General features: G+C 41.2%; 1 protein-coding gene across 1 annotated transcript; it reads right to left on the bottom strand.

The window, feature by feature from the left end:
- Positions 1–11,460: 11,460 nt before the first annotated feature.
- On the bottom strand, positions 11,461–12,248 carry LOC130805878 (40S ribosomal protein S16). Its single transcript, XM_057670697.1, has one exon. The coding sequence runs from the start codon at positions 12,103–12,105 to the stop codon at positions 11,659–11,661; it is 447 nt and encodes a 148-aa protein (XP_057526680.1). The 5' UTR covers positions 12,106–12,248; the 3' UTR covers positions 11,461–11,658.
- Between the last annotated feature and the right edge of the window lie 214 nt (positions 12,249–12,462).

Raw genomic sequence — 12,462 nt, 5'->3', positions numbered from 1 at the left:
TCCAGCCTGGAGAGTTTATGCCTTGATTTGTCAAACTTGATCATTGACGAAGGTAGAAACCTCCAGGGCTTATCCAAGGAGCTGTCCGAGATTAAGGTGGAGCCGTTTAATATTGAAGATTATGTAAGCTTCACCCCTAGTCTTGAAGAGGGGATGGCCGGGTCTCCTCCTGCGCCGGGTCAAGGTCTCGAAGGGGACGTGGACGCCTTCCTGGACGACATATAACCTCCATTTTTGTAATCATACATTTGTAATTATTTAGAATATTTTTCAAACAATGTTATTTGAATATTTCGTATTTCCCCGAACCATGTATGTTTGTTAATTTGATCTTTTGAGAACATTTCTATTTTTTGAATTTCTAAACCGTGACTTATCCTGGTAGAAGGTCGGGAAATATTTTTCGTCTGGAGAACTCTTGGAATAATTTCAACCCTTGGACCCAATTCTGGGGGTCCGACTTATCGACGTCCCGGTTGGGAAACATCTTTGAAAAACTTAGAATATTTCGAACTTAGGGACCCCAATCTAGGGGTCCGACTTATCGATGTCCCGGTTAAGAAACATCTTTGAAAAACTTGGAATATTTTGAACTTAAGGACCCCAATCTGGGGGTCCGACTTATCGATGTCCCGGTTAGGAAACATCTTTGAAAAACTTAGAATATTTTGAACTTAGGGGCCCCAATCTGGGGGTCCGACTTATTGATGTGACTGAATTTTATAAGATTTGCAATAGAACTTCGCCGAGTATATGTGATCGTAAGAGTATGTGATTTGTTATAAATGATTGATAAGGATACAAGCGATGATTGTAAGTAATTTTGAATGACAACGCAACTATGTTGCGGAAAGAAGGTAGTCGCGGATTGATACTGATAAGTCTGTCACTGATGAAGCTGCTTACGCTGATACTAGTTACTAATTGCCCCTTGCAAATTTTATTAAATGAAGAATTTTTTCAAATGGTCTCCATTCCATGAGCGGGGTAGTCTTTTCCCTTTCATGTCTTCTAGTTCGAAAGTTCCTGGCTTGATGACGCGGGTGACTTTGAAAGGTCCATCCCAGTTGGCCCCTAACTTTCCTTTTTCCACTATCTTTCCCGTAGCTTCGATTTTTCGGAGGACTAAATCACTAATTTGAATGCGTCTGGTTTTGACGTGGCGATTGAAGCTACGGATCATCTTCTGTTTTTGTGCTATCGATCTCAGCAGTGCGTTTCCTCTTGTCTCTGGCAGTAGATCTAAGTTTGCTCTTTTTCCTTCCTCATTCTCGTCGTGTGAGTAGTAGGTGACCCTTGTAGAGGGTATGCCTATTTCAACTGGAAGTACGGCTTCAGATCCGTACACTAAAGAGAAAGGTGTATGCCCCGTGGCCTCTTTGATGGTCGTTCGACTTGCCCATAAGATGCCTGGTAGTTCTTCATCCCAATTGCCCTTGACCCCCTCTATCTTCTTCTTAATGCCATTCAGAATCTCTTAGTTCGCGGACTCTACTTGACCGTTAGTTTGCGGCCTGGACACAGAACTGAATCTGATTTGGATGTTAAACTTGTCGCAATACTCGATGGTATTCTTGCTGACAAACTGCCTTCCATTATCTGTTATGATCACCTGGGGGATGCCGTACCTTGTGATGATATTCCGCCATATAAACTGACAGACTTGTTTGTCCGTGATTGAGCTAAGGGCTTCTGCTTCTACATACTTGGTGAAATAATCAATGGCCACAATGATGAATTTGCGTTGCCCCTTTGCTGGAGGGAAGGGGCCAAGGAGATCTATGCCCCACTTGTCGAAAGGCAGGACGGCTTGCATGGCGGTCAAGTAATTAGATGGCTTCCTTCCTATCTTTGAGTGGTACTGACATTCAGGACATCTTTTGATCAAATATTCCGCGTCTTCTCGGAGTGAGGGCCAATAATATCCACTTCTAAGGACTTTGCCAATGACAGTTCGTACTCCCTGGTGTATGCCGCATCCACCTTCGTGTATTTCGCGAAGGATATAGTTTCCTTCTTCAGGAGAAACACATTTCAAGAGGGGGTGTGTATACGACTTTTTATAGAGCGTTTCTTCGTGGAGTTCGAACCATCTGGCCTTCTTCTGGAGCATTTTGGCCTGACTTTCATCTTGGGGAAGCGTCTGATCCCGCAAGTATTCGACGTATGGTCCCATCCATGTTTCTGATCTGTCGATGGTATCGACCATGAAGTTGATGCTGGGGTTAGGAAGCACTTCCCAGATTATGTCTCGAGCCGCGAATGTTTCTGCTGAGCTGGCAAGTTTCGCTAGGGAATCGGCTTGGGCATTCTGGGATCTTGGAATGTGCTCCAACGTGAACTTGTCGAATTTTTGAACAAATCCCTTTACTTGCTGCAAGTACATTTTCATGCTATCATCTTTAGCTTCGAATTCCCCGTTTACTTGTCCAACAATCAATTGGGAGTCAGAGAAGGCGGACAACGTTTTAGCTCCTGCTTCGTAGCAAATTCTCAATCCCATCAGTAATGCTTCATATTCAGCCTCATTGTTGGACGCTTCGAACTCGAACCTGACCGCCCTTTCCATACGGACCCCGGCGAAAGACACGATAAGGAGTCCAGCCCCACTTGCTGATTGTGTTGAGGACCCGTCTACATACAACCTCCATTCCTGATTGGGTTCAGGATGATAGGGGAAAGTGTTTTCAGCAATGAAGTCAGCCAGAGCTTGGGCTTTGATTGCTGTTCAAGGCTCATATTCGATGCCGAAATCCGCTAGCTGGTTTGCCCAATCTGTGACGCGGCTTGACTTGTTTTTCCCTTCCAGAATCTTTTTCAAAGGTTGATCAGTCCGGACGATGATCTGGTGGGATTGAAAGTATGGCTTCAATTTCCTACTTGCCATCACGATTGCAAATATGACTTTCTCGACTTCACCGTAGTTCCCTTCCGAGCCACGGAATGCATGACTCACATAGTATATAGGGAGCTGTTTCTTTTCCCTTTCCGCAACCAGTACTCCGGATAACGAATATTCGGAGACAGAGACATATAGGACTAGCTTCTCCCCTTTGATGGGCGAAACTAGTCTTGGCAAGGTGGACAGGTGCTCTTTAAGTTGGCGGAAGGACTCTTCTGCTTCTGCTGTCCACTCGAACTTCTGTTGTTTTATTGTTTTAAAGAAGGGTGAACATTTGTCCGCGGACTTGGAAAGGAATCTTCCCAGAGCAGCTACGCATCCCGTGAGTTTTTGCACTTCTTTCACGGAGGTGGGGGATCTCATATCCTGAATTGCCTTTATCTTGTCAGGGTTTGCTTCTATTCCTCTCTCGTCAACAAGGAAGCCAAGGCACTTTCCTCTAGTAACTCCAAACACGCACTTGTCTGGATTGAGCCGCATTTGGTGTCTCCGGAGGGTTGTGAATGTTTCTCGGAGGTCTGCTGCATGTTCAGACGCTTGTTTACTTTTTGCAATCATGTCGTCCACATATACCTCCAGATTTCGGCCTATCTGAGACTGGAAGACTTTGTTTACCATTCTCTGATAAGTGGCTCCGGCATTTTTTAGACCGAAGGGCATGACTTTGTAGTAGTACACGCCGGCATTCGTAATGAATGCTGTGTGCGGTTGATCTTCAGGGGCCAACGGGATTTGATGGTAACCCGCGTTAGCATCCATGAAGCTCAACAGGGCGTGTCCTGCTGTAGAGTCCACCAAACGATCTATCTTGGGGAGAGGATAATCGTCTTTTGGGCATGCCTTGTTTAGATCCGTGAAATCGACGCACATTCTCCACTTCCCGTTAGATTTTTTGACGAGAACAACATTGGAGAGCCAATCAGAATATTTGCATTCATTGATGAATCCGGCCTTCAACAACTTCTCTACCTCCTCTTTGGCAGCCTCTATTCGCTCTCTTCCTTGATGTCGCAGCTTCTGCTTCACGGGTTTATAGCCGGCTTTTATGTCAAGTTTATGACACATGACACTTGGTGGAATACCAGGCATTTCTTCCGTGGAAAAAGCGAAGACGTCACGGAACTCAGTGATCGTGGCCATGATATCTTGCTTGACCGCATCAGGAAGATCTTTCCCTATCTTGATGGATTTTCCCTCGAACACTTCTACCTCCTCGTATCGTTCTATGGGGTGAGGTTTAGGTGTGTTCGAATTTTCCGTGTATATGCTCATGACGGATGTTGGCTCATCTTCCCTCTTTCTTTTGGAGGGGATGACAGAGGTTCCTCGTTTCAAGGTGTAGATAAGACATTGTCGGGCTGTGACTTGATCTCCTTTGAGGATACCTACTTGTCCATCATCCCTTTCAAATTGCAGCAGGAGTTGATGAGGGAAGATGGCTGCCTTTATTTTGTTGATGAGCGGGAGTCCTATGATAGCATTGTATGGAAAGGCGAGATCCACCACCGTGAACCGTATGGGCATGGTTCTGCTTTCATTTCTTTCTCCTACCCGTACGGGGAGAATGATCGTTCCCAGTGGAATGACCTGACTTCCTCCAAACCCAATCAGTGGCTTGTCTAGGGGCTGCAAGTGCTTTTCCTCAAACTTCATTTTTCTCAAGCACTCCATTGTAATGATATCAGCCGTGCTTCCGGTATCCACGAGTACCCTTTTGACCTTCATCTGTCCAATTTTGAGGGTGACCACCAGAGGGTCAGTATGGGGCTGTTGCAGTGTTTGCGAGGTCGTGGCGTCGAATTTCATAACCGGTCCCTTGGATACGGCCATTGGAGGTCCTTTCAACAAAGTGTGGACGCTATTTTTCGCAGCGCGAATGGTGGGATATTCCTCAGTGTATCCCCCAAAAATCATGTTGATAGTTCCTTGAGTGTTGGAACTTTCGCGTCTTGCTTCGTCCCTCTTGGGGGATCTGCGTCTCTGGTGCCACGGCCTCCTTTCCGCTTCTCTTCCAGCATCATAATCCCTCCTGTTGAGGAACCTGGACAATTTTCCCTCGTCAGCCAACTGATGCAAGATGCGCTTTAGTTCGCGGCATTGTGCCAGAGTATGGCCGTGCTCTTTGTGGTAGTCACACCACAGATTATAGTTGCGCCTATCAGAGGAGGTGGTAACAGGAGGTGGAGCTGGCAATTGATCTCGAACAGCGAAGAAAATGTCCCTCCTGTTTCGATTGAACATTGGGTCGTTACCTCCGTCTCCCAGATTCCGCGTCCTAGTTTCTCCTTCAGCAACGTACACGTGTCGGGCTCGTGGAGGTCCCATATCAGATGGCGGCGCAGGACGACGCGGCATGTAATTCTTCTCCCTCCTTGAAGAATGCTCCTCTCTGCTTCGTGAAGGTTGATGGGAGGACCCGGCATCTTTCTTCTCAAATTTTCGCCTTTTCGGATCATGTGCCTGACATATCTCCGAGGCCGTGACATAGCTTTGGCATTGCTTCATGGCCTCTGCGTACGTCTTCACTTGACTTTCGACCAACTGGAACTTCAGCCGTTGGGCCTTCATTCCGTTGATCAGGGCGTTTAATGCAACCGACTCCTCCAAATCAGTCACTTCCAGTACCGCCTCATGGAACTTCTTTAGATAGGAAGATATGGACTCTCCTTCCAATTGAGTGATGCTAAGTAAGTGGAAGTTTGATTTCTCCTGCCTTCTTGAGGCTATAAAGTGGCCCAGGAACTTGCCTTCTAGTTGGGCAAAGTTGTGGATGCTTCCTCCGGGAAGGGAGGTGTACCACGTCAAAGCTACTCCGGTAAGAGTAGTCGGAAAAAACTTACACCATAACGATGATTTAGTGGTGTACAGCAGCATAAGATTCTTATACGCCGTCAGGTGTTCCTGCGGGCAGGATGTGCCATCGAAAGCTGCCATGTTTGGGACCTTTATTTTCCCGGGATTGGGAGCATTCAGTATCTCCATGGCCAGTGGAGAGACTATTGATATGGGCTCTTCAGGAAGGACACTCTTGTCGACCTCATTCCGCGGCACGGTGGCGGGACTGAGGGGACGGCTAGATCCAGCGAGTTGTACCTTCTTCCGTTCCTCCCTTCTTTTATCCACCAGAGATTGGACGTCCTCAGACGTCTTTCGTTTCTTGCTCTCCAGGAAGGTACGGGCATCTTGAGAGGCGGTTTTAGATTCGCCGTCTTGTGTATCCGTCTTGCTGATACGCGGGTAGGTTCTGGATCTCTCCCGCCTATTTTTATTACGTCTACTGGAGTGGGAAGTCCTCGAGTTCCCATCTTGAGATTCATGAGACTTTGGTATCTCATGATGGGGCTCAATTCGTTCCTGCAAGTTTTTTATCTGATCCGCCATGTCCTCCAATACTCGTTGTTGAGTAGAGGTATTATTTATGACGGCGCGGAGTTGTTCAGAGAACGCAGCCGTGAGATTTCGTGCTAGCATGTCCAGATCACGACGAGTCACGGCTTGATTGTTAGCGTGACCTGCCGAAGTGTCTGTATCTGTGCTATGCACGGTAGCGGTTTGAGTTGGATTTTTCTTAGGAGCCATGACTTTTTGTTAGCTCCCCACAGACGGCGCCAAACTGTTTCGGTAATGAAACGAGGAAGTGCGAAAGACACTTAAAATACCTGGAGACAGGTAGAAGTGTGATCAAGTGGAGCAACTCGTGGGAGGAAGTGACTTAAATTCCTGCAAAACAACGCGTTAGCCTTGTCCGGGGGGTGATCTCCCGGAAAACCCCTCTGACGCTCAAGTTAGAACGTAGATCGGAAATTAATGAATTACAGATTGTAGAATGAATGCAAGAAGGAAGGTCGGGATCAGGATTGCTAGTGCTAGTGCTAGTGTTCGGGAAGGCTAAAGAAATAATGTAAGCAAGGATACTAGGAAAGCTATTTTCAGATGATCCTCCCTCCTTGATGGTAGCCCCTATTTATAATGGTGAGGAAGGGAAGTTATTTCTAAGAAGAGGTGGAGCATTATGGGAGTAGTAGGGGTAATGGGAGGTGGAGTGGTCATGGGAAGAATGGGCAGCAGCTGGTGGTTATGACGGAGAGTGGAAGGTAGTGGGCAGTTATCCACCTCAGAAGGAGGATGACCAAAGAATGTGGGTGAGGGGGAAGTTAGGTCCAACTGGTAGTTACTTCCAGGGAGGAAAGTTAGGGTATCATGGAAGTAGAAACCCTATGGGTCATACGGGAAGGTGGGAGATCCAAAAGAAAGCCCATCAGTCAAAGTCCATTGTAAAGGTCAAGGGGTGTTTTGGTAATATGATGCCAATTACTTAAATAAACAGATTAATTGAGTAAGTAGTACCGTGACAACAATAAATTACAGCGACTTCAAGTTCAGTACTATTAAAATTTTAAAAAAAAAAAATTTTTTTTTTAAGTCGTTGTTACTAACAGCGACTTAAGGGGTTGACTGGTCAACTCCTTAAGTCGCTGTTACTAACAGCGACTTAGGGCCTTTTAATTTTTTTTTTCTCCTCATTCGCTGTTACTAACAGCGACTTACCCGAGGCTAGGCTTGGATGTACGGAAGCTTATTTTGGGACATAAGTTTTCCCGAATCTTATATGCGGAATTAAATTGTTTATTTATCTTATTTTTTTCGATCTTTCATATAATGGAAGAGTTATTATCTCAATCATCTTCGAAAACAAACTTTCACTCAAAGGCAGAATTAAGGAGTTTATGTCAATTGACATCATATAAATTTTAAAAAAAATAGTAAAAAGGTTAAGTTGACGAGTGGGTAGAGTAATGTATATTCTAAACATGTGTTTGTGATTCAAATTTCACTACCTCTTTTTTTCCTTTTACTCCACAATTTTATTCTGTTTTTTTTATTTACCGTGTCAATTGTCAATTATAGGTTTAAATTGTGATTAATTAGTTTGATATTTCAAAGGTAGCATATTATAGTTGTATTATTTAAAGTTTACTAGATTAATTTGTTTAATTGTATTTACAATTTAAATGAATAGGTACATTTATTCTATTTGTAAGTTGTAGATTTCTCTCTCTTTGAAAACCTTTTTCGAGCCGAGGAATTTTTTGACCGCACTCTCCTCTATGGGTATGAGCTGTCGTCTTTTTTCCCTCCCCAGACCCCGACCATAGTTTTCTATGAGTAGGATACAATGGATATGATGATGATAATAATGAAATAGATAGATACATCAAAAAATTAGATTCGGTTAAGTCCTATAGGCCTACTAATTTAAAGTCTAAAAATTTCACTTGGATCATCTTATGGCTCTACCCTTAATCGTTGTTGAATGTAATTTTTTTACAGACCGAAATTTATTTTCTTAAATTATTAACATCATATTTTTTTCTGGTTTCGTCTTATGCCTCAACATCAAAAGGTAGAATGTTTAAATGGGTTAAACTAAGATCAAAATTTTTAACGTGAAATTAACCTTTATAACCCATTTAATCATATGAATTAATTTCAAGTCAAATCAATAAGTATCATAAACTTAGTTCATTTAATATTATTCTTTTTAAGGAAATTCCACATGGTAGCATCTAGTTTTCATGAAACGCCAGTGATAGCACTTTTATAAGATTTTTCTACATGGCAGCATCCAGTTTATGCACTATTTAACTGCCATAGCATTTTCCGTTAAATTCTTGTTAATTTCTGTTTAATTTATTATTTTGTAAGATTTTTCTACATGGTAGCATCTAATTTTTGCTCTCAAATGTTTAATTCACCATTTTAACACTTAATTCACTGATTAATTTATCAACGCCCTTAAATGTTGTAACAATTTTATTCATTCAAATTATCGGCATTACAAAGCTCAAAAGGCCCATTTTATAAGCTCAAAAGGTGCATTTTATAAGTTCAAAAGATGCGTTCCAAGCACTAATGCATATGTACGTAATCGTTAAAACATTTAAGGGCGTTGATAAATTAATCGGTGAATTAAATGTTAAAATGGTGAATTAAATATTTAAGAGCAAAAACTGCATGCTACCATGTGGAAAAATCTTACAAAATGATAAATTAAACGGAAATTAACAAGAATTTAACTGAAAATACTACGGCAGTTAGATAGTGTATAAACTAGATGCTACTATATAGAAAAATCTCACAAAAATACTACCACTGGTGTTTCATGAAAACTGGATGCTACCATATAGAAATTCCCTTCTTTTTTCATAGTAAATACAATTTAAACAAGCATAAGTTAAAATTAAAATCTAAAAAGTAAGATTTAGTTAATGTTAAAAGACCCTAAAATGGAAACAAAAACTCTAAACAAGTTAAGTAAATCAAAATTATGTTATCCTGATCCGAACATAATTGTAATTTCGGATGATGTTCGAGTTAAAGATTTCTAAGCCATTTATATATAAAACACGAATCAAACACAATTTGTTTGACAAACCTACTACTAGACACGTAAAAGTTTTAAGTTCAAAATTCATTATGGGATTGGAAATAAAATTTATATTCAGAATAAATACGAAGATGAACTCATTCTAACAAAAACAGTTTACATTAATAAAATCAACAATGCTAAAGTATAAATCCAATTTAGCGACACAAATTTTTTTAATTCAAAATAGGTTCATATCAACAATGAAGGGAGGAACTTAAAAAATCTTGATTACAATTTTTTTAAAAAAAATCGAATTCCAAGGTATGTTAATATAGTTAGTTGGAGAAGGCATTGTTAGTTGGAGACTCGAGATGAAAAAAAATGGATGACAAACTTATAGATAAAATAAGAGAGAATTGGTACTGAAACAGTAAGGTGTTGGCTCATCCTAGAGGCTTTGGGATTATTTTGCTCATTTAAGCTGAACACAGTCGAGGATCTTTACTATTGTTGGGCTTAAGTCCAAAGTCCTACTCAGAAACATGCATTTAGTTGGAAGCTCAGAAAATTGACAGCCACAATGAACTGAGCTCAACAAAAGCTAGCATGAAGCCTCCCCATGACAAGATCACATAAAAGTCTTGCCTATTTTAACTTAGATAATATACACAAACACAAGGTCAACTAAACTGAATTACAACAAAATAAGCTCTCCTTTCTTTCTGACTTGTCTAACAAAAGATCATCTAATTGATCAAAACAGACATTTTCAGTCACTAATACACACAAAAAGGTTTAGCCTTGAGCCTCCACAAGATAGCCTTACACTCCCCTACAAACAGCCTTTCTCTATCTCTTCCTTAATGCACCATAACACAGAAAAGTGAATCACCATTACAGACTGAATTGTATCGCAGGCAGCTCCATCGCTAACCTAAAAAAATTGCATTTAAATCACATCATCACAAGATGCAAAACACAAAACAGTCCTGTTGTCCTCCGCCAAACACTGACAAATAGCCTTAGTCCCCATAACCATCCCCCAAAGCTATAAAGAAAACAGCTTAACTACAGTAGTAAAGGTTATCAAATCTACCCTCCAAACATCATCCATTGTGACTACAAACACCCTTAAAGCCAATCAGCCTTTCAAAAAATGACATTGCAGCTCCTCAAAGCAATTTAAGCCAGTGACCATAGACATAAATAAGCAAACTCAATGACTTTCTACACCTCCTGCACATTTGTAATGGAGGCTCCTCAAACCATAAATAAAACACTACAAATAGAACATCGTCTTAAGCTCCACACTCAAAATTCATCTTCCTTGATACACCACATGACATAAAAGTTGAACACCATTACTAACAGAATCATAACCCCTGTATTTGAACCAAGTCACCACCAAATGAGAAGAAAACATTCTTGCTCTCCTTTGCAACCTTAACAGCTTCGACACCCCTCTCCCAATCCCCCCCCCCCCCCCCCCCTCCCCCACCAAATACCCATCCCCCTAGCTAGTCTTACCCAACTTCAAATACATTCTCCCACCTTCCCATCGAATTAACCACAGGACAGAGTAACAAACGCTTACCAAATTACCCCTTTTATGTCACCCTGAAGAGCAAATCAGAATGTTAAAAAACCTAACCACAAATTTTTTTTCATGCACCTCAAAGCTGCTCACACCAGACATATATAAGCAGTGCATATTAGCACAATTAGCCGAGATGCCTACAACTAAAGGAAACGAGTGCAATAAGTTTCCAAACAATTTCAACTAATAACAGTGTTTTATGAACAATCGAGTACATAATTCAGCATTTAGTAGAACTAATGTTAACCTCAAAAATAGCAAAACTAAAATAATCATAGCATTCTTTTGTTCGTGCGCAATAAAGGCATGTGTCATGTTATAGTTCTTGATCAAAACACGTTTTGAACCATTTTTCACAGAAAACCCTAAACAATAAACGCTTTAGTCTACATGAACAAACTATTATCATCTCCAATCTTCATTTCTTCCAAAAATTAGGCATTCTTAACATACAACAAATACAGATCACCCGAACTCAAAATACTGATCATTCAACAATGTCATACATTCAGTTTTGTATTTGCACACAAAACTCATTCACAATATTAATCATTCAATAAAAATGTGAGATGCAAATAAAAACATATAAGATTAATCCAGCACAAAACAACTAAGATATCATATCATAATATAAAATCCGACAATATAAACTTCAACCAGAAATAACGGTTAAAAACAGAGAAAGGACTCATACATCCATAATAACGCCTAAACGAAAAGGGCAAAAAAAGCTCCAAAAATAACAAAAAGATTCTTTTTTCTTCTCCGTAAATCTTCTCTCTTTCTCCTTCAACGGTAAGATTTCTGGAACCTAGCACGGGCACCACGACCACCAAACTTCTTGGGCTCACAACGACGAGGATCAGCAACAAGTAAAGTACGATCATACCTGACAAGAATGTCCTTAATTTCCTTTTTCTGTTGTTCATCAACAAACTTCTGGTAGTAAGCAACAAGAGCTTTAGCAATACTCTGACGAATTGCGTAAATTTGAGAGGTGTGACCACCTCCTTTGACACGAATCCTCATGTCAACGCCGCTGAAGCGGTGACGACCTAAAAGAAGAATTGGTTCAAACACTTTGTAACGAAGAATCTCAGGTTGAATTAACTCGATTGGAGTTCCATTGATCTTGATTAAACCTCGTCCAGATTTGCAGTATGTTACTGCTACAGCTGTCTTTTTGCGACCGAAGCATTGCACTGATTTCACCGGTGATGGTGTTGCTGCCGCCATGGTTGGACGCTTTCGTACTTTTTTGCGCGCGCTCTCTCTCTCTCTATCTCTCTCGGCGAGTGAAATGAAGGAGGCGAAAAAGGATGGGTATTAGGGTTTTGTTGGAGGAGGACGTCAAAAGCGGCATTAGGGTTTTGAACTCCTCAGGATTTGGGCTTTTTTTGGGCCTGCCTGTACGCTGAATATTTATGGAAAATTTGAAATAAATGAGATTATTTATCTACTTAATTTCAAATATAAGATTCGGGAAAACTTATGTCCCAAAATAAGCTTTCGTACGTCCAAGCCTAACCTCGGGTAAGTCGCTGTTACTAACAGCGAATAAAGGGAAATAAAATAAAAATTAAAAAGTTGAAA

This window comes from Amaranthus tricolor, chromosome 2, assembly GCF_026212465.1.
Source record: "Amaranthus tricolor cultivar Red isolate AtriRed21 chromosome 2, ASM2621246v1, whole genome shotgun sequence".
NCBI lineage: Eukaryota > Viridiplantae > Streptophyta > Magnoliopsida > Caryophyllales > Amaranthaceae > Amaranthus > Amaranthus tricolor.
Note: the sequence above shows the minus strand (reverse complement) of the source record. Positions and strands in the feature narration are given on the sequence as shown.

Excerpts from the sequence above, each read along its gene's own strand:
- LOC130805878 (XM_057670697.1), bottom strand. The coding sequence starts at position 12,105 with ATGGCGGCAGCAACACCATCACCGGTGAAATCAGTGCAATGCTTCGGT.